The 24,422-nt window shown below is 45.2% G+C and overlaps 11 protein-coding genes across 11 annotated transcripts; 7 read left to right on the top strand and 4 right to left on the bottom strand.

Annotated features, from left to right (window-relative positions):
• Positions 1–152: 152 nt before the first annotated feature.
• JR316_0008291 (Smr domain-containing protein) lies at positions 153–2,680 on the top strand (the record flags this gene model as incomplete). The annotated part of the gene is made up of 6 exons (XM_047894006.1): positions 153–203; positions 256–1,749; positions 1,804–1,874; positions 1,924–2,033; positions 2,141–2,271; positions 2,627–2,680. The coding sequence occupies 6 exons, from the start codon at positions 153–155 to the stop codon at positions 2,678–2,680; spliced, it is 1,911 nt and encodes a 636-aa protein (XP_047747321.1).
• Positions 2,681–3,641: 961 nt separating this feature from the next.
• Positions 3,642–4,548, bottom strand: JR316_0008290 (uncharacterized protein; the record flags this gene model as incomplete). Its single annotated transcript, XM_047894005.1, has 3 exons — positions 3,642–4,302; positions 4,362–4,438; positions 4,504–4,548. 3 exons carry the CDS (start codon positions 4,546–4,548, stop codon positions 3,642–3,644), a joined length of 783 nt encoding a protein of 260 aa, XP_047747320.1.
• Positions 4,549–5,220: 672 nt separating this feature from the next.
• On the top strand, positions 5,221–7,993 carry JR316_0008289 (NAD-dependent protein deacetylase hst1; the record flags this gene model as incomplete). The annotated part of the gene is made up of 17 exons (XM_047894004.1): positions 5,221–5,224; positions 5,295–5,636; positions 5,702–5,761; positions 5,814–5,896; positions 5,955–6,022; positions 6,076–6,179; positions 6,231–6,327; positions 6,376–6,428; positions 6,482–6,488; positions 6,539–6,550; positions 6,602–6,674; positions 6,793–7,089; positions 7,155–7,287; positions 7,338–7,363; positions 7,417–7,458; positions 7,535–7,746; positions 7,798–7,993. The coding sequence occupies 17 exons, from the start codon at positions 5,221–5,223 to the stop codon at positions 7,991–7,993; spliced, it is 1,809 nt and encodes a 602-aa protein (XP_047747319.1).
• Positions 7,994–8,156: 163 nt separating this feature from the next.
• On the top strand, positions 8,157–9,550 carry JR316_0008288 (tRNA 2'-phosphotransferase 1; the record flags this gene model as incomplete). The annotated part of the gene is made up of 6 exons (XM_047894003.1): positions 8,157–8,229; positions 8,327–8,790; positions 8,849–9,010; positions 9,053–9,104; positions 9,212–9,292; positions 9,345–9,550. The coding sequence occupies 6 exons, from the start codon at positions 8,157–8,159 to the stop codon at positions 9,548–9,550; spliced, it is 1,038 nt and encodes a 345-aa protein (XP_047747318.1).
• A 459-nt stretch (positions 9,551–10,009) lies between these two features.
• On the bottom strand, positions 10,010–11,762 carry JR316_0008287 (argininosuccinate synthetase; the record flags this gene model as incomplete). The annotated part of the gene is made up of 9 exons (XM_047894002.1): positions 10,010–10,082; positions 10,147–10,247; positions 10,309–10,967; positions 11,024–11,133; positions 11,211–11,293; positions 11,346–11,411; positions 11,469–11,528; positions 11,582–11,661; positions 11,714–11,762. 9 exons carry the CDS (start codon positions 11,760–11,762, stop codon positions 10,010–10,012), a joined length of 1,281 nt encoding a protein of 426 aa, XP_047747317.1.
• Positions 11,763–12,266: 504 nt separating this feature from the next.
• JR316_0008286 (uncharacterized protein) lies at positions 12,267–14,309 on the top strand (the record flags this gene model as incomplete). The annotated part of the gene is made up of 5 exons (XM_047894001.1): positions 12,267–12,905; positions 12,968–13,009; positions 13,060–13,135; positions 13,203–13,245; positions 13,298–14,309. 5 exons carry the CDS (start codon positions 12,267–12,269, stop codon positions 14,307–14,309), a joined length of 1,812 nt encoding a protein of 603 aa, XP_047747316.1.
• Positions 14,310–15,470: 1,161 nt separating this feature from the next.
• On the top strand, positions 15,471–18,179 carry JR316_0008285 (Nuclear pore complex protein Nup85; the record flags this gene model as incomplete). The annotated part of the gene is made up of 11 exons (XM_047894000.1): positions 15,471–15,608; positions 15,663–15,758; positions 15,813–15,889; positions 15,949–16,036; positions 16,098–16,348; positions 16,403–16,804; positions 16,856–17,050; positions 17,107–17,395; positions 17,454–17,580; positions 17,636–17,890; positions 17,953–18,179. The coding sequence occupies 11 exons, from the start codon at positions 15,471–15,473 to the stop codon at positions 18,177–18,179; spliced, it is 2,145 nt and encodes a 714-aa protein (XP_047747315.1).
• Positions 18,180–18,455: 276 nt separating this feature from the next.
• On the top strand, positions 18,456–18,849 carry JR316_0008284 (uncharacterized protein; the record flags this gene model as incomplete). Its single annotated transcript, XM_047893999.1, has 3 exons — positions 18,456–18,560; positions 18,628–18,710; positions 18,774–18,849. The coding sequence occupies 3 exons, from the start codon at positions 18,456–18,458 to the stop codon at positions 18,847–18,849; spliced, it is 264 nt and encodes an 87-aa protein (XP_047747314.1).
• Positions 18,850–19,156: 307 nt separating this feature from the next.
• On the top strand, positions 19,157–21,361 carry JR316_0008283 (uncharacterized protein; the record flags this gene model as incomplete). The annotated part of the gene is made up of 6 exons (XM_047893998.1): positions 19,157–19,217; positions 19,379–19,479; positions 19,533–19,899; positions 19,979–20,109; positions 20,179–21,240; positions 21,296–21,361. The coding sequence occupies 6 exons, from the start codon at positions 19,157–19,159 to the stop codon at positions 21,359–21,361; spliced, it is 1,788 nt and encodes a 595-aa protein (XP_047747313.1).
• A 175-nt stretch (positions 21,362–21,536) lies between these two features.
• JR316_0008282 (Protein-lysine N-methyltransferase EFM3) lies at positions 21,537–22,970 on the bottom strand (the record flags this gene model as incomplete). The annotated part of the gene is made up of 5 exons (XM_047893997.1): positions 21,537–21,780; positions 21,842–21,986; positions 22,047–22,145; positions 22,197–22,338; positions 22,413–22,970. The coding sequence occupies 5 exons, from the start codon at positions 22,968–22,970 to the stop codon at positions 21,537–21,539; spliced, it is 1,188 nt and encodes a 395-aa protein (XP_047747312.1).
• A 181-nt stretch (positions 22,971–23,151) lies between these two features.
• On the bottom strand, positions 23,152–24,266 carry JR316_0008281 (Protein N-lysine methyltransferase METTL21A; the record flags this gene model as incomplete). The annotated part of the gene is made up of 3 exons (XM_047893996.1): positions 23,152–23,635; positions 23,692–24,119; positions 24,174–24,266. The coding sequence occupies 3 exons, from the start codon at positions 24,264–24,266 to the stop codon at positions 23,152–23,154; spliced, it is 1,005 nt and encodes a 334-aa protein (XP_047747311.1).
• Positions 24,267–24,422: the final 156 nt, after the last annotated feature.

Raw genomic sequence — 24,422 nt, 5'->3', positions numbered from 1 at the left:
TCATATCAGGGCGATTATTATTTTGAAGCATACCAAACTCATTCAGAGTCATCATCGGCATCTTATATGTTTCTCTACCACTTCATCTCATAGATATCTTCAACGAAAGGTTGTTTTATCTCACGAACTAAATCTTTAATCAGGATATGGCCATGCCGATGACCACTTATTCATCAACAAAATCCTTGTTCGAGTCTCTGCAGGTACGTCTGATCAATATCAATGCACTAATTGCTCTGACAGACTACCTACTAGACAGAATTCTGTCCTACCCTTGATTCCTCTTTAATAGCGGCACTACTCGCTGAAATTGAATTTGACAGCGATGGGAATGCGGTCGATCCGACGCAGGATCAAATTGATTTCTTGCGTACCACTCTCAGCGAACTCTCTTTACATGCAGAGGAAGCTCAAGAGTCAGAATTTTCCGACGTACAACTCGTCTCGCAATTTGAGGAGACAATATCAAGTTGGACCACCCCCGACAATAGTCCTGAAACCGCTGGATCTCAGTCAACAGGGAGTTCTGGGACTTCGATATCATCTACACAATCCTTCGGGTCACCCTTAAGATTCTTGCAGGCTGCACTACCGGATGTGCCGACGGCGAGATTGACTAGAGCTTTAGAAGATGCTGAAAAGATGGAGGTGGATATGTGGGACATCGTCGCCGCCATTCTTACCGAGGAATCTATCCGAGAAATGGAAGAAAGGGGCTGGGACGGGTCTGAAGACGGGTCATGCGACGCCATTGATGATACAAACTGGGAAGTGGTCGAGGTGAAGAAACCACTACCAAAGTCAGAGCGAAAGAAAGCACAAACTCGTTCGAAGAAAATTGCATTGGCCGACATTCGTCAGCAGCACCATATCAACACCCAGTTGCTTGTAACAAATAATAAGCTGCCCAGAAAACACCCCCCAGTTGGTCCTGCTGCTGATATCTGGACCCAGATGTCTTCTTTCTCAGATCATATCGCTACATTATTACCCCCACATCCTCCATCTTTCTTTTTATCCTTCTTTCACTCTCCGAATTACGGCACGTCATATGAAGCATTAAGAGCAGCTCTGACTTCCTTGTGCAAAGACTTTCCAGCAGGCCTGGACCATCACACAACAGTTTTGTATAATCTTCTTGACATTATTTTGCCAGAATACGAAGACTGCGATGTTGCACAGCGCACGCGACTGATATCAGACGTTGAATTAGCTGTTGCAGTTACTCGGGGAAAAGGCGACGAATCCCTGGATCTGGTCAACCTTCTGCGCGATTTAGACTCCGATTGTGATATGGGATTGTATCATCTTCAACCAGCGGAGACTTGGACTGACGACAAATCCAACCGCAAGCTTCCCGCTAGGACTGTGCAACTTCCGTCTGGACCTCCGCCGGTCGAACCTCCTCCTGTATCAAGAGTCAAACAAAAAGCAGCACCTCCATCTACTTCGCTTAGTAAACCCAGTCCTTTCCAGTGGCAGGCTGTTCCTAAACGTAAAACTGTTGATCGTGCTCCGCATTCTCTGGCACATCATATCCCGGCATATGCTCGCGATGTTAATGGCAAAAAGACAACTCGAACTTCACGGTCAAACAGTATAGCCGCCTCGAGCAACCCCGATTTTAGACTCAGGATGAACGAAGCAATGCGAAAGAGGAATGATGCTTTACGAGAAGCCGCAAGAATGTGGCAAAGAGGGAATTCGAAATCTCGAGGAGGAGAAATTGCGTTTTACTTCGCTGAAAGGGTACTCTTCATCCAATCTATTTCTTATGCCTCGTTTCTTATCTCATAATTGTAGGCGAGAGAGTTCCAGGAGCTTGCTAAAACTGAAGCTTTGAATGCTGCTCGAGAGATGGTTTCAGAAAAAAGGTCCGCAATACTGTGTCGTCTTGATTTGATTCTGACCAGCTTCTGTCAGGAACAATTCCCAAAACAAAGACACAGTCGATTTGCACGGAACAACCGTTGCTGAGGCGATTGCCATTGTTAAGGAGATACTTAAGAATGAAGGTTCTACCATCTCCCAAGGTAGTGCCTTTCCCTTTCGTATGATATTCGGGCACTTAACATTTTCTACTTTATCAATGTCATTTTCTTCTGGATGCTGTTGCCTGCCTATATCGTCTGTTTGAAAGCAAAACCGTTGAAGATTATTACTGGCCGTGGATCTCATTCTCACAATCAAATCAGTGTTTTAAAGCCTGCTGTACGCAAAGCTCTAGTCGAAGACGGTTGGACTGTAGGCTCGTGGGACGGTGGTCTGATAGTTCGTCAAAGACGAGTCTGAGCCTTCCCAGCTTGATCTCCATATTGCCTCTTTTTCGTTACCAACGATCTACAGCCTTTTCTCTTCTGGATTTCCAATACATCGTCCAGCTGATTTCTGTCTGTCAATGCTTTTTTTCTATTTTTCTTCACTTCCCCTCACCTGTCGACATCTATCATATACACTACATTTTATCACTATGCCTAGCAATACTGGGCCATGTTTCTTAATATCCATCATCATGGACACAGTCTGCAGTTCAAATTGGACTAAATTCTGTTCCGGTTCATTAATGTTTTTTCTTCTCTATTTTTTTTATCTATCCTTGACATTAGATTTGTATGTACGTATCTAGGTATTCGATTTGTATCTCCCGTTACAGCATGTATTCCTTACTCTCGTCATGTAGCGATTAGCGATTACGATTCGTATCCACCCTGTAAATAGTACTTGCGCATATTAGATATATTTTTTCTCTTGAAAAAATCAAATAACCAAGAAATGAGTATGTTAAACACATAAACCAAATTAGGTATACATATCGTGGGAAAGAAACATATGGACCACCGATGTTTTGGGCGCCAAGAATACGATCCCGTCTATAAGGGTTGTAAGCGCTCGTTGTAATACTGCCGTAAAAAATTACCGTTGATATCTGGATGTTTCGACCCCCGTCAGTGTACGACTGCCCCGCATAATATATGTATGACACACTGGCAGATTCGGATAGCCTGTTGAAACGCCATCCAAGGCACGCCGTTCCTCGTCTTTCATTGGACAGGAAGTTTACACTGTGCCCCAAGGATCTGACTCGTCAATTCTATACTTACAGTTACAATCCAATATTTTTCTTGCACTAGGGATAGGGTTCGCAGAGATGATTGATGCTCAAGTTGGTGGGGTGTCGTGATAACTTCGACGAGTCTGGTCAGGCCGCGTTAGCTATCTCGGCCTGCTATTAGTCTTCTAGAAATCAGATGGTCACAGAGTTAACATTTATTGATGGAAGTTTTGCCATCGCACATTGTGGATGGCCTCGCATAAGAATCAAAGTTCCGGTAGTACAAGCAAATTACGTATTGCTGGACAGTGGTATCCATAGAGAGGATGTAAACAAAACGTATTTATATAAATACATTCTGCAGTACTGAGGGGGTGGGAAGAGGATGAATATGTTATAGTGGGAGTGGGAGCTCTATGATATGCATTGATGTCTACAAGAAAGCAAGTGAATAGCGACAACGCAAAATATACAGAAATGACAGTGGAAAGATAATAGCTACTAAAAATAGGTAAAGAGTGTGATTGTCCAAGAAAATAACCGAATAAAGAGTGGTATAGTTTAAGGAATGGTGGGGCATCGGCAATATCTAGCAAAACCTAGATCGGCCACCAGCATAGATAGAGACTTCGAAGATAAGCATAATAAGAAACCCGGCAGCAAGAACCAAGCTAAGGCTCTGTTTGAACACCATAGGACTATTTCCATCCACCTTGGTAGCAACGATGCCTCCGAGTTCAGGAATAGAATCAGCTCGGGTGCCTGTAAGCCAATTTTCGCCTCTCAAAAACATTTCGCGAGAGGGGAAAACTTCCAAGATCTCGCACTCGAAATTAGGGATCACGAGTGTATACTTTCTCCAGAGCTGTTTAGAGTCATCTTTGCTGACAGTGAAGCTTGAGGAAGGTTGCCTTTCGCCTTTGACAGGCCCTAGTGCGACAGAGAGCAGCTCAAATGCTGGGACCTTCTCGAGGCGCCTGAACATTTGGCCAATGGCATACTTCTCCTGGAGGAAAAGCCGGGCACAGTCGGGAGATGTGATCCGGACAGTCGATGTCGCAGTGCAAACGATCTTCCCTGCGCACTGAAGGTGAACTTGTCGGGTCTGCGTGATAGGCGACTCTGGAGAAGCAGACTGGATGATAGCCTCAGTAGGTGTTTGTACTGGCTCCATAGGCGACTGCAAACTCTTCTGACGAGTGGTTTCCGAGTACACAAGAGCTATCACGATGGGTCGAGCAAAAAATGCACTGTCATCAACAGACCATCAATACGTAACAGCAGAGACGTATGCGCAGGCGCCCTTTACCTCAAGACACGTTGTAGGTCGCCCTGTGCGGAAAGAGCGATTCGCTCGATGCCATTGACCTCTGCTGGCCATGGATACTACAGAGTTGGACGCGGATGGTCAGTAGGGGTTCACAAAATAAATTTGAGAAAAATGAGCCTACGCTGATGCTAGTGGTCTTCGCGTTATAAGAATCGAAAGAAGACATTTTATGCTTCGGAAGACCTGTACAGGTGTGGGATATGGGTGTAAAGGAATCCATTAAGGTCCTTATGAAGCGGTTGTTATTATAGAAAGTCCTTCCAGCCCCTTGTATCCCGCACTTGGTGGCCTGAAGATCGGCGATTGTTAGCCTCATTTTAGATGCCTCACGAATAGGAAGAGCGGACGGACCTATGGTCTATCTGGGCTACTGCGAAAAGAGGACACGGCAACTGATATGGGCGCAGAGACGAAGACGGACTGGGCGGAAGGAATCTGGATAGGTACTGATTTATATCCATTGAACGGAAACCAGGAACTGAGCTTGCAGCATCAAGGTCTATGTTGTAGACGATGCAGTTACGCTTACTTACCACGCAGAGAGGCTTTGATCAGGAGACAATTCAAAGCATTCAACTTGTAAAACTACGGTTAAGGCCAACAACGTCCAAAAAAAGACCACAACGTTTTGAGTAACGGCCCGGGGCGTGAGAAAGAGTGGAAAGGTTGTCGGTGTTTGATTTTACCCCTTTACGGATATCATTTCATACACTACTCAATTCCGCTGTCCTTAGATCCTTACTAGTCAATCTTTTCTGATTATCGCAGGTCAATTTCACCGTGTATATATCTCACAGGAAAACGCTATAGTCTCATTGGCGCACTTATTCCAATCGACATGAGTTTGTGCTATCTACTATTATTTGCGGCAAACCTCATCGCTCACTCGCCTCACCCTCCCCCGGCTTGTAGATGCTGGCCATGTGTCAGTTACTCTGGACTCGGAAAGTGTCGTCCATCAATCTGATCACCGAGACCCCCTTGCTGCTTCTGCGCAATCTACTTCCTCCTTCCAAAATGAAATTTTGACTCAACAAGTTCAGGCCTTTTTAGAAGCTTCGGAAGATGTTGATGTCGACGCAGAAACCATCGAGGATATACTTTCTGTCTTAATCAGCATCGAAGAACATGAAGAAGAAGAAGCTGATCCTCCATCAGACCTACACATTGAAGAGGATGTCGACTCGCATGACGAGGACGGTCAAGAAATATCTACACTCTTTCCTCCCAAGTCAGAGGGCGCACAAAATGCAGGTTATTATAATCTGTCTTCACGATTATATATCTAAAGCCACTGAGCTGCACACCTCGTCTCGCAGAACAGAATACATGGAGTAAAGAAGAAATAAAACAGATGATGCACCTCCTTAAAGAAAGCGGTAGGTGTCTACGATGTGTCTATTCTTAGGCATTTACCAAGATATACATCAGGCTCTTCAGCCTTTATCGAAGAATATGTTAATCAGCGTAACATTCCAATAATCAAACTTCTGGAGGCATTTAATATCGAATTGGTACGATACAAATATCTTACTGATGTTTTGAACCTCCTGAAGCGTTCTCACTTTGCAGTGTCCAGAATTACAAGACAGGCGACCAAAAACAATGCTATACTTTCTACGGGTCGCCTTATCCCATCAGTGTGCCACCTTCTTAAATAAAATATGGTTGCACCTCCATAACACTTTGACAGACTCCGGAATCGGGACAAATTACCTCAGTATAATACCATTGCCGATACTGTTGATCTCATCCGCAAATCACAACGTATCCTCATTCTCACAGGTGCCGGTATTAGTGCGTGTCATTTTGAAGTGTTCCATATCCATTTTCCAGACGATCCTTCAGGTGTATCATGCGGCATACCTGACTTCCGCTCTCGGGACGGGCTCTACGCGTCATTAAAGGGTAAAGGAGAGTACGAATTAGATGACCCACAGCAAATGTACGTGTTAAATGTTGAATCGGTTGTGGAGTAGCTGATCTGGCTCAGGTTTGATATACATTACTTTAAAGAAAATCCATCTGGTATGTATCTTTGTAATGGTGTATATCAGTAGGAAAGGGCGCTCAACAATCACTAACTCTGACATCCGCAGTCTTCTAGTAAGTAGTGAAATCTTATTCGATGCATATTACTATCTAACTATTTCCAGCTCTTTTGCAAGGTAAAACCTACGCATTGGCGATGAATTGTGGTAATCGATCTTCAACAACAGCCAGATCTATCCTTCAAACTTTGTCCCTTCTCCCTGCCATCGTTTTATCAAAGCGGTGGAAGACCGAGGAAAGGTATCTGGTTTAGCCTTCATGCTGAGAAATTTTCTAAATGGACTCTTTCAAAGCTACTCAGGGTGCTTATTAGAATTCATTTTGCTATTATCCTTTTTCCACTCATTTTATGCTACAGAATTATACTCAAAACATAGACACTTTAGAGACTTTAGCGGGCGTCAAGAAAGTACTACAGTGCCATGGATCGTTTGCAACTGCCAGTTGTCTTCAATGCCGCCAACGAGTCCCAGGTGTAGAAATAGAAGCCGAAATCCTCAGTCACAAGGTGCCACTTTGTAAATTATGCAATACTGTGCCGTCAGTTCCGATAAAAAAGAAGGGCAAAACAAGCAAGAAGAAAGCCAAAGGCCAGTGGGATAGTGATGTTGAAGACGAAAGCGACGCGCCCGAATATCCTCCTGGTATTATGAAAGTGATTCGCTATCTACCTTATCCCCACTATTTTTGAAGGAACTGACCTTGCATTGATACGCTCAGCCAGACATTACATTTTTCGGCGAAAAATTAACCGATGATTTCGACCATTCGTTGGCGGAAGATCGTTTTAGAGTCGATTTACTCCTTGTAATCGGTACTTCCTTGAAGGTGTCACCTGTGGCAGAAATACTTTGTATGTATTCTGCGCCCGCTCCGCTATGATCCAAGATTAATGTAGTGCAGCCCACCTCCCTCATTCCATACCTCAGGTATGGACATTAATCGCTTTGGTTCAAATCGTCCACACTAATACCCAATGCAGATCCTTATCAATAAAACTCCTATACGGCACATAAACCCAGATGTACGTCGGATCTCGTATCTTCTCGGAGGCCTTCTGAGAAAGTGTAGGGATAATTCGGTACTGATTTATAGCTCAGATAGTCCTTCTCGGGAATGCGGATAGTATCGTTTTACACCTTGCGAAGGAACTTGGATGGGAGCTACCACCTCCACCTGAGATTATACCGACGTCGAACCTCAATGCTCCTACCACCAGGTTGCAACCACCGCGAGGAAACTTGAAGAAAAGGGCATCGGCTGACGATAGTGACTTCTCTTCTTCAAGAGATCCAGAAAGGGTTGGCGAGAGGTTGGTCACTTATTCCTGCACCTGATCTTTGTTGACTTTCTTTTCCGCTAGTCACGTATGGCTTTTTGAGGGAGCAGATGGTGGTAAATGGCTTCAGCAATTGCAGAAAAAGTTGGGGATTCCAAAATCTGTTCCCACAAGCGCGACAAACTCCGGTTATAACACGCGACAGTCAACTCCAGGCGTAAGTCCTCAAAAAGTTGAAAGTGACGGTGGGCGAAGAACCAAGAAAGCGCGCGCTGGTTGAAATTTGAAAATATTTCCCAGTGATTCGATTAAAGTAATATATAACACTTCTTATACGCATTTACTGCCTTAAGTAATTTATATTCTCAAACACCAGCCATAGTAGAACAACGTAGTTAATGTTGAGCTAATCGCTGTATTCACCGTTCACGGCGACTCACGTGATGACATTTGGGGCCAAATTTTGCGGTACCTTTACTCTGCCTTCACTCTTCCCTCCACTAGTTGACGTTGTCCGTATGTCGGTTCCCCAAACTCTCGATTCTATTCCGATATCATAATTTCCGCCTCCCGCTTTTTGTAATCACTAATATTTCTGGGACAATGCTGACAGGACTGCTCAGAGGCGGACAACATGCACATACACGACGTACAGTCCCGAAGGTTCTTCTCGCGTGTATTGGCGTTCGGAAGGTTGGCAGCAAACCAAAAACTTGGACCAAAACAAAAAGCCAATCAAACTCTTTACTCAAGTTCGACCCAAACTCATCTGAGAGGGTCAACAAACCAATTATCCTTCTACCGCCTAACGAACACATCTTGGCATCGTCAGTCAATGTCAACAAGTCTCTGAAGGAGGCAGAGGAGACACTGCTTCAGGAGCAATTTGTCACCGATAAACCCAGAAAGTTCAGATCCAACACTCCGCTCATATACAACCCACAAAAGCTTAAAGACAAAGAGGAGGCCAAAGGAGTCAATGCGTTTGTCACAGTTTGCAGAGAAATATTACGCCATACTGCCAAAAAGAAAGGCCTTAAAATCCTTCCGGACGGTTTTGTTCGCGTTTCCGATATTGTCAGTGTTCTTTGAATCTCTCATTTTCGACAGCCAATTAACCTATTTATAATATCAGATGCGCCACGAGTTCTTCAAAGATTACACCTTTGAACTGTTTGCAGATCATGTCTTGAAAGATCCAGCGAAAGAGTTCGATTTGGCACATTTGCCTGAATTGATTGATGGAAAACTTCAGGATGTATGGTGGGTAAGGGCAAAGCGGGCACATACGATCCCTGTAAGTTATCGAAGACTTCTTGGCCCTGCATGATACTCATAGGTCTTCATAATTGAAGGGTGTAGACAGCTCCCACCATCGGATTCTGAATATGGTAAAATTGAAAACAGTATATTGCATCTGCGACCCCAACGACTCTGAATTGATTCGTCAGTACCCTTTGGCCCCTTTTCTTCCATTTTACTTATTGTTCATTTGCAGGGAAACAGGGAATATTATTATCTGAGACCGAATTAGATCGCATACGGCTGTATCGCACACTAGAAAATGTTCTGTTCGAAAGTGAGCTTATAAAACAATGTTTCAACTTGGCACTCGCTTATATGTTTCTCAGCCATGCACTTCCCTTCACGAAAAGAGCGCCTATGTGTCTCTGTTGACTCCGAACTAGCAGCCAGAAAAGGCGTCAAGTTTTTTATGACTCAGGAGCGGAAAACGTTTGCTGTCGGCAACGCGGATAATATTATACCGCCCGAATCCCTGTTAGGTGCTACATTGCTTGAAATCAAATGCTCGAACTTGCTGCACCGCCTCCGATAGCCCAAGCGCATGACAACCTACCTGTTTCTTCGTTCTCTTCCACTTGCAATTGACTTGCGATCGCCTCCTGCGGGTTTTACCCTGTTTGCATTTGCGCTGCACAACGCGAATTTTAGGGTGTCACCCGGCAATCCGACTAACTATGACAATTGGCACATTCAAAAGGGCGCCTATCGATCATCTCCGCAGCAAGATAGACGTGCATTTTATCCTATCATTGGTTATCGCACATCTTTTCCAGTATCACCTACGAAGGTAGAAGCTGGTTCATTACCTCCCTGGGTGTTTTCAGGCGTACCAAGCTTGCATTGATCATGTATACTTGAATTGACATCTTACATTTTTCACTCGACACCCTGCTCTATAGGAATGTCTACTACACACTATTTATTACTTACATTTGTATATTTTAATGGCAACCAACAAATACATTAAAGGAGGGAGACATATGTTCCTCTTTTAAACTCGGCTACCATAAACATCCTTGGGAGCAACACCGGCTTGACCCTTGCGAATGTTGGCTTGCGCCCACCTTGACGAAAGTAACAATGATGATCAGGAAACTGATTAATAGTTGCACGGAACGCGTCACATACTTTTTGATGCGAATTGACTCGATGGCAATAAAGCCAGTTGTGTCAGTTGGCTCAAATCCGCCCAGCTCGTCCATGGAGGATTGCTGTTCATCGTAAAGACCCTGAAAATGAAAATCCGGTCATGAGTCGCTCGTATTTTCAATGTGCTAAATAGAAACAAACCTCAGAGCTCTCACGTCCCTCAATGACGACGTTGCCCTTGTAGAGCTTCAATTTGACGAGACCGTTGACGGTCCTTTGGCTGGCAGGGATGGAGCTGGTGATGAACTCGCGCTCGGGGGTGAAGAAATGGCCGTTATAGAGGATTCGGCTAAATTCAATGGTGGTGAACTGATCGCGGAGTGCGCGGACGTTCCTGTCGAGAGTAAGACCTTCGAGATCGACGTGTGCGGCACGGAGAATAGTAGCTCCAGGAGATTCGTAGCAACCACGGGACTTCACGCCGATGAATCGGTTCTCAACGATGTCGATTCTACCAATACCATGTTTCCTTCCGAGAGCATTGAGGGCGAGGAAGATTTCAACAGCGTCGGTGTATTCTTTGGCTTGCTCAGGGACAACAACGCGAGTGGGGAGACCAGCCTTGAATTCGATGGCAATGCGCTCCGGTTGAGTGGGTGCATCTTCGGGAGCAGTGGTCAGCTTCCACATATCAGCAGGGGGAGTGACGTTGGGGTCCTCCAGAATTCCGGCCTCGTACGAGATGTGGAACAAGTTCTCATCCGTCGACCATGGCTTAGCCGCGGTTTGGACAACGGGAATGCCAGATTTTTCGGCATAGGCAAGCAAAGATTGACGACCAGGGAATCGATTGTAGAAGTCTAATGCAAAAATTAGGGATCACGAGCATACGAGTATAATATTGCGTAGAACGCACCAGGGAGACGCCAAGGAGCAATAACCTTGATGTCTGGCTTCAATCCGTAGAAAGCAAGTTCAAATCGAACTTGATCGTTTCCTTTGCCGGTGCATCCGTGAGAGACGTAGCTGGGAAGGTCAAGTTAGTTGAGACAAAGTTTTAGAAAAATCATAAAGGAATGCCTCTATTCAGCATTTAAACTTACTCGCAGCCTTCGCGTTCGGCGACAGCAATCATGCCACGCGCAATAACTGGCCGGGCAAGTGAAGTACCAAGAAGGTAGACATTCTGAAAACCGATAAATTATCGTTGGAGATTGACGCAAAAATTAAATAGATACCTCGTAAATGCAGTTGGCCTGGACGGCAGGGTAGATGAGCTCAGTCACGAACTCGCGCTTCAAGTCCTGAGATAAAGAAGAGTAAGAAATCGTTCCCTTAGTTTATATTTATTGTCGAGTCACCTCCAGGAAGAATTTCTTGGCACCGACTTTGAGAGCCTTTGCCTCAGCCGCAGCAAAGTCCTGTGAAAGAGATCAAGTTATGGATGTGGAATCGTCAAAACGAGCCCATTTACCTCTTCCTGACCAACGTCGGCCATGAAAGCATAGACCTCGTATCCCTGCTCGATCAGCCAGGCGAGGATACAGGAGGTATCTTGATTTGAAATGAGACGACGCGGCGAAAGAGAATGCACATGGAGACTGACCCAAACCTCCAGAGTAAGCGAGAAGAACGCGGCCAGAGTTTGCGGGCATTTCAGTCAAGTTAAAGGCAGAGTCCCCTGAGATTGTTGTAGTAAGAGGTCAAGTTCGGGTTGAATATAAAATTTCGAGATACGAACTGGATTGTGTCTAAAAGTAATCGTATAAACTTTTCGGCCGTATTTGATTCGGATTTTTACGACGCGCTAATCTAATCTGGGCCATCGGTACCTGTGATTACGTCTTGATCACGGGAACAATTGCTCATTGTATCATTGTCCCCTTTCCCCTAGCCAACCCCTGGCACACTTGCCCCAGCAGCTAGTACTTACTTACTTTCCAAAAGGCGTCTAATTATCCAGCATTGTGTAGACAGGTGAGATACCCTATCTATCTGGGAATGCATATTTAATTTCGCAGTTCCTCTTAATATTCCGAAGACGCTGGTTTGAGAGTGAAGTTTCCTGAGTGTTTCAGTCTCAAGTGGATTCAAGTTCGAAGCTTCTGGAGCCGCTGCATACCCTATCACAAACCAATACAACGTTTCTCTGTGCGACTATGTCTGACGGCTCTACGACGCAGCATGCTATCAGAGGCTCATCAAGCACAAGACCTAGATCCGGAAGTGAAGCTATCAGGATGCGTGTAGCACACCTAGTGCAAACTACGACCTCTGCCGACCGCCCCACTGTGTCCGACAGAGAATGGAACCATTCTCGATATTCTTCCTCTCCTCACCGAAATCGTTCTCGTGATGATCGTCATAAGACCTCTGGAAAGGATAAACCATTGCCAATCACTCCCAGTCAACCCAGGGCATTAAAGAGAAAGAAGTCGAATTCCGGCCTTATACTAGGGTCATCAGACAGACCTGAAAACAGAGTACCAAGTACCCATGATGCATCTGGACCATATATTTCGAAAGCTACATCCAAGCAGGCATCCGCGCGTGTATTTGATGCACTTGCCCATCCACCAGATTTGGACCATGATCTGTCTACGTCATTTCTTCAGAGTCGCCAACATCAAAGGGACCCCCCACAGCGCTCTGGGAGCGACGATAGACAGGATAGACTTCGGCATGACGGCTTCAGAGGATCTCTGGCTGCTGCAGAATTCGACCGAATGAGGAAAGAGATTGAAAGTTTGAAGGAGGCCCTACAAGATTCTAGAAAGAAATCTAAACGAGATCAAAAGGTAACCTGACCATTCTTGTATGTTTTTTGCTTACATGTTTGTTAACGGTTTTGTGTATTCAGCAACTTGACGAAGTTAAATCAGAGCTGGTTGCCGCTAATTCGGTATGTTCTTCAAGTCATACGTTCAATTGGGGTATAACGAAGTATCATAGACTATCAAAGAGAAAGAAACGGAACTCGTAAAGGTGAAAGAAAAACAAAAGAAAAATGAAGAGGTACATCTTTTGAGTGACCAAATCGCCAACAATTAATTGCTCCTGCTTCTGACAGATACTTTCTACTATTGAATCATCAGTGTTATGCCAAATATGTATGGATCTTCCAGACCAACCATTTGCGTAAGTAAAGCCTGAATCTACTCTGTAATATACATCACAATTTTTCTCCTAGAATCTCGCCATGTGGACATGTTCTATGCCTGCTGTGTCTTACAGAATGGTTTAAAAAGGCTCCCCCAACAACGGACGACATGGACATAGACCCTGACGAATTAACGGATCCACATTATATCCTCATGCGTTCAAAATCTTGTCCCACCTGTAGAGCTCCTGTTAAGCGCCGACCAGTACCGGTTTTTATGGTCAAGGCTATTTCATCCACTTTGAAGAAATTCAAAGGACATTCACCTCTTGACACAGGATTTGTGGACTCGGGTGAAACGTCCCAAAGATACCAGACAGATAGTGTGGATCCCTGGAAAGGAATCTTTCCCCTTAGCGAAGAATCAGACTCGCAAGGAGATGATTCCGCAGACGATTATGTGGCATTCGATTCAGATGAATTCGAGGACCATGCTATCTCGCTTCACGAATTGCGGCAGCACCGCGTCATGGGTTCTATTTTTGCCCACAGAGACAGCAGTGATAGCGAAGAAGAAACTGACGACGATGACGAAGATGATCATGAGAACGAGTGCGTTTATGTATTCCCGCGTTGGTCTCCTCCTGTTGTCGACGTACACCCAAATGACCGACGTCTACGTGAAGGCGGCCCAAATGCGTTTAAGCTGCTTCAACGAGGTTGTAATATTGGGATGATACAAAACTTTGATGTGTCGTATTCTCATGAAGAAGGGATCGTGGTGACTCTACCATCGCTCAGCCAACTATATGCCTTCTCATCCAATTCCGACGATGACAATGACGCACACGATACGCACAGAGATGCGAGAAGCCGACTTTTCCTTGGCTGGAACATCTTCTTATCCAGGTATGACATTGATGGCGAGACCTTCCTTGCAGAAATGCTGCAGGACATTGAGAATAGGCCAGCGCGTTGGGACGTCACTGCCAGACCTGGTGTGCCGGGTGCGAAGGATGCCAGGAGGCTTGTTCGTTTAGACGACTTAGAGGCAGTTGATACTACAGATTCGGAAGTCTGGGTTGATGCCGAAGACTTCTGATCTATTGCACATTGATATTTTCTATGGGTGTAATTTGTATTTGTTAGAAGTCCTGTCGATTCAGAAACCCTAAAACTTGTCAAAAAGGGTTTGCACAATAGCAATTCCTCACCGAAGAATGATTCCGCAGTTCACAGTGGAGCCGCTGTCAATAGGACATCAAAGCTGAAAATATCAAGAAGAGTTCACTGAGAGGCAATTCTGGCAGACACGAGCTAAGCATGTAAAATTGCTGATAATTTCTGGAGGTTCCCGATCTGCCTTTGACGGTTGCACAAGGTCTGAATAAGTCAAGTTGGTCAATGGAACGGAAGGCAGGTCATGTAACGCGGTGAAGAATGCATACGTACACGATTGGGCCAAATAATACAGGAAACAGTTTTCAGTATATGACCTGCACATTCAAGTTGTCGATACCTCAGCACCCACATTGTTATTGTTCAGACTGTAAAGATATATTGATGCTACGTTCTCTATGTGGCTAGCGGATTCTTGGTCAATTACAGCCGCTGAAAAGGGTTGCAAGGCCGCCTTGTCCTATGGTGATGATTGTCCCAAAAAGAGGGAAATTGTGAATTGTGAACTTCAGAAACAAATAGCACGACCACGCATCTAAGCAGATACAGAATCCAAGCAAAGTGTGGCCAAAGGACTAGAGGAAGCTGTATTGGTGAAATAGATCTAGCGGAGCACAAAGAACCTTGACATAGCACACAGATACCAGAAACGCGCAACGTATTTAGTAGTGTTACTCACAGTGTTATTGGCTAAAGGAAGTCTTTTATTATTAGAGTGTGATATAACGGCTCCCCACTGCAAAAGTTTCTGCTCAGACGAGTCATATGTCCCTGGTTGGTACCTCGAAATCGGAAAGTTTTAAAAGATTAATTATCAGCAATCAGAAGAGTAAACAAACGGCGTAGAAGTAGAGGAGCAGTGTAGTAACTTGTTAAGTTACAAGCAGATTCGGATGTTTTGAGGTTATTTGACTAAACGGCACAGTATGGATCACGTGTGACTGTGGTAAAGTTTGACCCTTGTTCGCGGTTGTTGACGCGCCTCTTCATATGCGCGTACCGTTGTTCACGAAAACTCTATCACTATTTCCTTAAAGGCCACCAATTGCCTTGAAGCGTGTTTTAACCCATCGATACATGTAAAATGGGGACTGATTACCTCAATCTCGTTCCACATTTGGTGGAGGCAGGCAAGTTCCAGGACTTTGTCAATGCTGGTCAAACTCTATCTTCTGTGCTGTCTCCGTTGGACAACTCCTTGGCCATTTATGCCACGAACCTGGTGATTGGCCCTTCAAACTCAATTCTCTGGGCTTCCATTAATGCATGGTCGTAGAACCCACCAACTGCAGACGACGGTCACACACTGGAGGATGAGCAATCTCTATACATTGCCAGTTTGGATAACGCTCCTTCTTCCGGAAGGCGTCTTGTGAGGCTGTCTCCATCTTCTAACTACTGCTGCATGAGATTAATCTCGTTCTAGTTTCTCACAGACACCTTGCAGATATTCACTACTATGAGACAACTTAAACAAGACGCGACCTCAAAGGTTATTCATTGGTGGATATTTAACACAATCCAGCTCTCATTGGCTAATTTTTCTGATATCATATCCAAAGGACCAGCGACTCAGAAATCTTGATACATATCCGAAAACTTTCCATCGATTATTCTAATTTTATCGAGTCTCATTGGGTCGATGCATCGGTTCGCTCACTTCCTTTCTTTTTCTCGTCACTCTCAAAATAAATTTGAGCTCTTCACACAGACGCCAGCACTTCCACCTGAAACCAGCTCGTCCCAGTCCAGTAGCGAGCACTTTCGTAAATTGTACACATGTTTCTCACTGTTCGTGTGCTTGTTTCTCCCAGAACCTGGAGATGAACGAGCACCTGTGGGAGAGACCCTCATGGTATGGCTCAACACACATTTTATAGAGCCATCAACCGAAGAAGGAGTCCAATTGAGTGCGTTGGATAGACCCTGGGAGGACGAATTGTTTTGGCCATACTTGACTCGGTAAGTCCGTTGATTGGATGCCTGATAATATCATGTGGCACTCACCAACCTTAGAGCTATTCTACGTGGCCTTTCCAAGGCTTCTGTATTTTTCTTAGGCGTTCTGGAAAAGCACCCATCGGAAAAACTTCAGACAATTACTAGCACTCTCATTCCGCTTGTAGAATCGCAACCCAGTTTAGTCGATTTCAAAGCTGAAAGCGACTTTGCTTTTGCGTTTCGTCGATGGCGAGAGAAGGTGAAAGCACTGCGTATTGACATGGACCGTGTTCCTGAAGTAGACCGATCCGACGGCTTCGATAATTGGTGGGACAAACTAAGTGATATAGTTGGAATTCTCGAAGGCCGGCACGATGTCATTCAACGTATTTGCGAAGACATGGGCGCCGACTGGAAAGAGGTCTGCGTTGCTTGGTGCACCTTTGTGGATCCTCGAATGAGGAGAGATGAATTATTGTAAGTAAGTTGTATATTATAACGACATATGTCATTAAAGCATTTATCCAGTGAAGTTGCAGCCTCAGTAATTGCCGACATGCCCCCAGACCCCACGGACCCAGAGGACATGCTGCATGCCTCGCTATTTACGGCTAATCATACTGAAACCCTCCATCATGCCCATCAATTGGACAGTTGGCTATCTGCTCACCTAGCGGACATTATGGAGTTCATTGACCTCATTGACTCTACGGTCGACGAAGAGTAAGGTTTTATCACGTGTTGCACATTAATACTAACAAGGTTTCACCACTTCATAGGTCCGAAATATCGATTCGCGATCATTATGTGCTATCTTATGCTGATCATTTACATTCAGACCCGGCACTTTGGAGGGTTACCGTGGACTATATGTATTCATGCGGCGAAATAGGGCAGAAACGAGCCGATGAAGTTTTACTACGTGTCCCCTTAAAGTTGCACCAACAGAACTCTAACCTCATGGTCGACAGCCGTATTCGAGCAGGCGACATTGTGGGCGTTTTGAAAGATGTCAATAAAACCTGCTTCGAATACAAACGTGAACATGTCAGAAGGACCGTCTGCCGGGTTTGTGATCATCTTCATTGACCTTAGAAGATATTATCAATACTCACCAAATGATCAGATTGCTGCTCAAACTTTGGTTTCAGAAAAAGATTACGGTCTTGCAGTGTCCTACTGTACATCGGCCGAAGATTGGCGGGGACTTGCACGGATCGTAGACCGCGTCTTAGACGAATATATCACAAGCGGTATGAGATCTCTCGCCGTTTTACATTTTTGGGATTTAATCGACGCCATCCCTAGGTCCTCGAAAGTTTACACAATACGCTCTTGCTATTGCACCTTCAGTCCAGGAGCTGAGATTGCAATCAGCGATTCAGGGTGTATTTGTGCATAGACTCATATTTGCTGTCAGATACGCTCGATTCCATGAATTAGTGGATAAACAAGAATATGAAGATGCAGCTGCGGATTTGCTCGCCATCTTTATCGAAGATGTGGCCCCCACGTCGTGGTGGGCAGTTGTTCTTTGCGATGCAACAAAACTCCTGAGGTATAGTAAGTAACAGTGTTTGAACATTTCGTGGCAATCATCCTGATAATCGTCGTTTTCACTTTAGCGCCCGTAGCATTATTCCCGTCATCTGGTGCCTCCCTTTTACTTCAAAAACTTGAGGAAATATTTGTCCGCACTTCTCAAGGAGCCAGTGATGATTATTTAGCTGTCTTGATACGGGTACTGGGATGCCGGGGTGAAAAGGAAGCGTTAGAGCGACTCAAGACCGTACGGCTTGCGCTGGCTCAATATTTCTCGAGATCTTTGGTGTCAGGTTTGGGAAGAGGTTGAGTCCTTATTTAGACACACTTATTTGCCGGTTGTTTTTTTAGGATGTGTATCAATAATTCACCTTTGCTTCCCCAATCGACCGACGGATGCAGATCGAATCGTTATAATTGTTTAATTTTACGCACTCAAAATTGCGGAATCCCCGGCGAAATCTCTAGCATTCACATTAAGAAAACGATCATACCCCATTTTATTTTGGTTGAAGGAGCCCACAACTTTTTCAGGAAACTTACTACTCCTCAATTTCATACTTAATCCAACTCTACGACGGTAAAAATGTCAAAAGCGCAAATCAAGAATCCCTTCAACAACATGTGTTACGTATTGCGTGTTTTAAGCCAATATAGATGCCAACATATCATCCTGGATCATCGCCAGAAGGTACGTACAGTGGATCGTCGCCGTGTCGCGTGAGGTTGTCTCTGACGTATATGTTATTGCATCTCAGGTTGACTGTAATAGCAATACTTGTTCGAAGAGCGCATCGCACGTCCCCCGAGAGCACTCCTGCTTGACCGAGTGCACCCAACGGTATGGTTTTTCATCAATTCCTATTGCCCAATTATTTGCTGAAATCTCGCACTATTGTGCTAGGATGGGAAACACTCAAGACCTTATTAGACCCAATCCAAACTTCTCCTGTAATGCCTGCCATTTGGCTGGATTCTGAGGTGTGCTTTTGCTGCCAGGAATAGCAGACACATGTCCCTGACAAACCCTTCTTTTTTGCCAGAGCCATGAACTTGGCGCATTGATAATGTCTGCGCACTAGGTCAAATAAACAACTTAGCTCCACATAACCTAGAACAACTTGTCTTCTGTTCTTTCTCTCAGTGCTTCTCATTTTGATGGGTCTTAATCGCGATACTAAGTTTAGGCGTGTATGCGGGAAGTAAATTGAGGATCATACGATGCGTTTACAGTCTTGTTTTCCTATGTATGTAAGACTGGCTTTTGGGCTGGCGTAGTCCGTAAATATGCCCAGCGTGTGTGTCGAGATTGGCATGCGATGGGCAGCCACTGGTGAAGTTATGGAAGGTAAATTAGCATGCTTGGTCTGCCGAAAACTGTCTGAATTATTAGATGAGTTCCAGTTTGACTCTTTTATTTTATTTACTAAATTTCGATCGTTCACTACCAATTGTTAACACTCGTCTTTTTTTTTTGGGAAGTTTTATTAATTAATTTACTATCACCAGATATCAGCATTAGCCAACCCCATATTGATTTCAACATCCCTCATATAGCATCTCTGAAGTCTCCCAAACCGCCTCACGACTCGCAAGACCTTTATTCCTTTGTCGGGTCATCGTTCTGAAAACGAGAAGTTCTTGCGTAATTTTCATTCTGAAGGACCTTATGTCGGCCACTACTAGTGCCAGTGCTACGACGACGGGAAACGTGAACCCAATCAATTATGGAGTAGCTCGACCATCAATGGCCTCTACGCCTCTCTGGGAAAACTTGCTACACTCAAGTAGACGGGCACCTACATCTGTTTCTGATATAGCGTACATGGCACCTCCTTCTGCTCCTATGGACAAAAACGCGACCTCGATGCGCGTATTACTGCATGACACACAGGCTAACTTTGAAAAGTTTGGAAAACACGTTGGCCAATTGTTCGAAGAGATCAAAGAATCCAAGGCCGAAATCAAGTCGATTCATTCTCTGTTTGACAAAGACCGTGAAAGCCTCATGGGAGACATAGTTGATCTCGGTATGTTTCGGGAGACTTCTTTATACATACCGCAATGCTTTATGACACTGTTTGATATCGGGGTTCACCTTTGCTACAGTCAATAGAAGCCAAAAGGAAATTCAAAAGTCTGTTGGAGTCCCGGCACAAGACACAATGGTTGAGCAACTGTTTAAAGATGTCAACTATCGCTTGAGTGGCCTTGACCAACGACTGGATGCCATCCAATCGGTATCGTGCAATGATAATAACCCTCCGTTCAATTCGATTGCTTGACTTTGATAAAATTATGTATAACAGTTTAATCAGGCGCATACTCAGGCTCTGCAAACTCAAATCCAGGCTGTGCAAATTCTGCTCGATAAACAAGCTACTATAATGGCTGCTGTACTGCCTTTGCTGCCTTTGCTTCAAGCCATACCGCTGCATATAGACGCTTTAAAAACGAACTTGACAGAGACTTTATCAAATTTCGTGACATCCTATAAATTTCCGGCAACCATTCAGGAACCTGCGTTGAATAATCTAGGAAAACGGATACGAGTAGAATCCGACAAACCTCCTCAGTCTGTGTCAACTACACCTTCCATGTCAACACCAGTTCACAAGAAGGCTCGGATTGATAAGTTGCCCAGCAAATCCCCGTCAAAGCATGCCTCGGTTTCTGAGATTGCGAATCCAAGCTCTTCTCCTATTCAAAGAGCGCCCTTGGCCTCTATACGTCGTATTTCCACCAGATCTCATACCTCTTCTCGGGGAAATGACCAAAAGGTTGGCCCCTCAAATGGCTTATCTCCTACGAATCTTGCTGATAGAACTACGCCCTTATCTTCCGGGCGCCGCCGTGGAACATTCGCGGTCCCTGCCTTCACAACTCCTCGTCGACCGCTAGGCGATTTGCCGGTATCTTCACCCCGAGTTACTTCCAAAAATCTCCATCGAAGGTCAAGTGTTTTCAGACTGACTGGCACTCATGATTTGGCGTCGGAAAGCTCGAGCGACATGCTGCCTCCTGTGTTTTCTATGGTGAATTTGACGGGGCTCACTTCAACAGAGGCTCGGCCGCCAAGGATTCTACACGCCCAAACATCCTTTTCGAGTGCTGGTGGCATGATGGCTGCTTCTGGTGATGCCGATATTGTTTCTGCTTCTCGAGACGAAAGATCTTTGCGAGACCCGCGGATTCCTGTGAACACACCTACTCTACAGCGACAGAGCTTCAATGTAAAAAAGGAGAGTGTCGAGGACGTCCATACGCTTGGTACAGGCCACATGGAGCCTCCTACGCTTGCTTCTGCTGGTCTGGAAATTTTAGCTGGTAAACCTAAAGGGATGTTTAACAAGGCACGACGCTCGCCAACGGTACACATTTTTTGGTCCCATGACATTTGGAATGCTGATTTTAAATAATCTATAGAGAGAAGGCAGGCGATTCATTCCCTTGGTAGACTCTGACGAATCCGAGGACGACGGTGTCAAGTAGATTAACTTCGCGGGTATGATGGATGTTTTGACATAATACAATGTTATATTTTGTTCTGGTGTGCAGTTTATATCCGTCATTTTGTACCTATTTTTGAATCGTTCGCAATGCCCCGTCCAAAAAAAAAATTGAACAGGTCAACGTTGTACTTCAAAACATCAAACCAAACAATCCTCTACACTTGCCGTACATGCCCCGACCAAATTTCTATTGGCGCACCACCAGCACCCACGCGCTGACCGATTTTGACGAAATCAATCCCTACGTCCACCGCCATTTTCCAGAAATCGCGTTCCGCGTCGTCTCTGACCTTGTAGCTCAGAATTACAGTGGGCGCTTTGGGGCCCATGCGGACGAGAGTGGACAGTGTACGGCAGAGTGAAGGGAACGAAGCGGTGTTGTAGGTTACGTCTGCCATTCTGAAAAGGTAAATGCGCATTTAGCTAATCTTGGGAGAACGAGTTGAAAGGCATGATTTACACGATGGCATCGAGATTTTGAAGTGTCTTGACTGCTTCTGGGAGTTCTTCGTCGTCCCAATCAAGGACCAGTGCTTTTGGAGGGTTAGATTTGTAATAAATATCATTGATGGAGATGTTTTCTTCTAGAAGGGGCATGGCGCTTTCTTTTTTGAGATGAACATTATCAGAAGCCGAAAAGGGAAAGGCAGAAAAAAGACACTGACCAACATCAGTTGCGAAAAGGTTGTCAGTTCCTGTCTTGACATTGGTCAGATCCGACCTCAAAGTTGCAATTACAGCGAGAAGAATTCCAACACCGGCACCTATCATCAATATTAACATCCGTATAAAAAACATCGAAAATCAAAACACACCCAGTTCCAATATTTTGCGAGGTTCATCGGAAAATAAAGAATCGCGAAGGCGTTGCAGCTCCACGTTATCTGCTCGGAGAGCAGGATTTTCTTTCAATTCGATTAACCATGAGCAGAGCCCTAATCCACTATCCCAAATTTTCTGAAAAGGTCTAAACCGCGTTAGCGTTGTCGAATGCGATGAGAAAATGCGCAAATTGACGTCGCTGATCTCACCTTGTCGAGATCAAACGAGGTGTTTTCTCTTATATGCAAAGCGGCCATCTGCTTCTCGCCTGCAGGGATTGGGTCGTCTTCGGTCACCGAAGAAAGGTCGCGGTAGACATACGGGACGAGATACGTCCTCTCCACCATCTCCTGTTTTGGCGATCCCTTGTGCCCGCGTCCGTGGAAAATAACGGGCATGGACATCACAGGGAACGGCACCCTGCCGACCTGGGACGAGCTGAGGTCGATGCACTCCGGAGTCAAGTGTCCATGTGCCTGCGGCTGGCCGGTCAGTGTCAATCGCCACCGGTCTCCCTCGCGCACGCCTGCTGGAACGGGCAGAGGGATATCCTTGTACGCGGATGAGAGGCGCCATGTCGTGAGTTTTATGGGTTTGGTAGTTCGAGGCTGACGGGTGCCCTCTTGGGTCCATGAGTAGAAGAGTTCTTGTTCTCCATCGAAAGGCTCAGTGCGCAAGTCGTTAGATATTTGTGGTTTGATTGAGATGGTTCCGTAAGGTGCTGCTTGCACGGGAGGAGGACGGAGGAAAGAGATGTAGTAGAACATGATGAGGAAGTTTATTTTGAGATGATCGACCCTTGAGTTTGTGATCTGATTAGATCAGCGTTACGCGCCCCTGTAATATGTTAACGTGGGCTTCTTCATTAAACTGTTCGCAATTTTGTGATGTTGTACCTTTTATTGAAATAGTTTTCATTGCTTGTGCTGAGTACTCGTTTCTATATAGTTAATTCTTCCATCCCAAAAATATTGCATAATGTTTCCCGATTTCTTCATTCGGAATACGCCAGATCTCCCAACCAGGCATACACAACCATTTATCCAGAAATTCTCTCATCACGTCCTCCGCACGCAGTTCAGATACAATTAGAACAGCTGTCCGTCCAGGAGTACTGAGGTAATCGACAGTAGCCAAGAAAGGTGGGATCAATGACGGATGATATATACAATCCACAACGAGCAGAAGATCAACAGGATTATTTACTGTGTTGTAGATCTTTCTTCTCTGCGTTGGTGAAGAAGATTCCACGGCAATCCAGTCCAGTTCTTCGACCGACACGTTAGACCCAGAACCAGCAGGAATGTTAGGCCAGCCAGAGAAATTGAGGGAAACGTTCTTCTCGATCAGATGGATCAATGGCCCGATATCAGTGGCCGTATACCTCTTGACAAGAGGCGACAGTGCAATGCTGAGTAGGCCGGTGCCAGCTCTGTGTACACATCATATCAAGTCAGGGCACGTATAGCCAGAAAGAACACCGCAAACCCGAGTTCCAAGACGTTCTGCGAGCCGAGAACGTCGCGATTGAATAAACTGTTGCTGGCACATGAATGGTACTGTTCAAGGATAAGTTGTGCAAAGTCGATACTATATGGCTGCGTTTGAGCGCGATCACAGAGAAAATGCCGCGGATTTGCAGACCTAGCTTTCCATAGGACACTCCCAGTATCGCCCTTGCGGCTTCGCAACGCAGTCTTGTCCTGCATCAATTCAATTTCCACTGTTGTTTTGGCCTCCTTTGGTGCCTTCCGCAATTTCGATTTCTTGGTGGGTGTAGTAGATGGAGCCTCTGACACGCCCTTCAATTCAAACTTGATTTCGAGGATGTCTTTACGGGAATCCAAGTAACCAAGGCCACGGAAGTCAGTTGAGGCAGCACCTCCAATTTGGAGCTCAGAATACAAGATGAAGATCTAGGAGAAGGTAGCATCAGGTGAAGTGATAGCAGATTAGCAACCCATTTATACCTCCTCGTCTGCATCTGTAACTTGTACTGAATCGCTGGTGAGTCGAATGGGACCCTTGAGAGTCAGATCATAGTCGGTATGTTTATGATCCATACATGAGTGCTTTGAAAAGCGTAACTACACAGGTTCCCATAAGAGGTCGGGGGGCGCACGTGAAGGATTGAGTGGCCGAAAAACATATTGAGGACTACTCTGCTCTCATTACCATTACCGGCCCTCATTATCTCTCTCCACCTTTCTTCTTCTCAC

This window comes from Psilocybe cubensis, chromosome 7 (assembly GCF_017499595.1).
Source record: "Psilocybe cubensis strain MGC-MH-2018 chromosome 7, whole genome shotgun sequence".
Classification (NCBI taxonomy): domain Eukaryota; kingdom Fungi; phylum Basidiomycota; class Agaricomycetes; order Agaricales; family Agrocybaceae; genus Psilocybe; species Psilocybe cubensis.
Note: the sequence above shows the minus strand (reverse complement) of the source record. Positions and strands in the feature narration are given on the sequence as shown.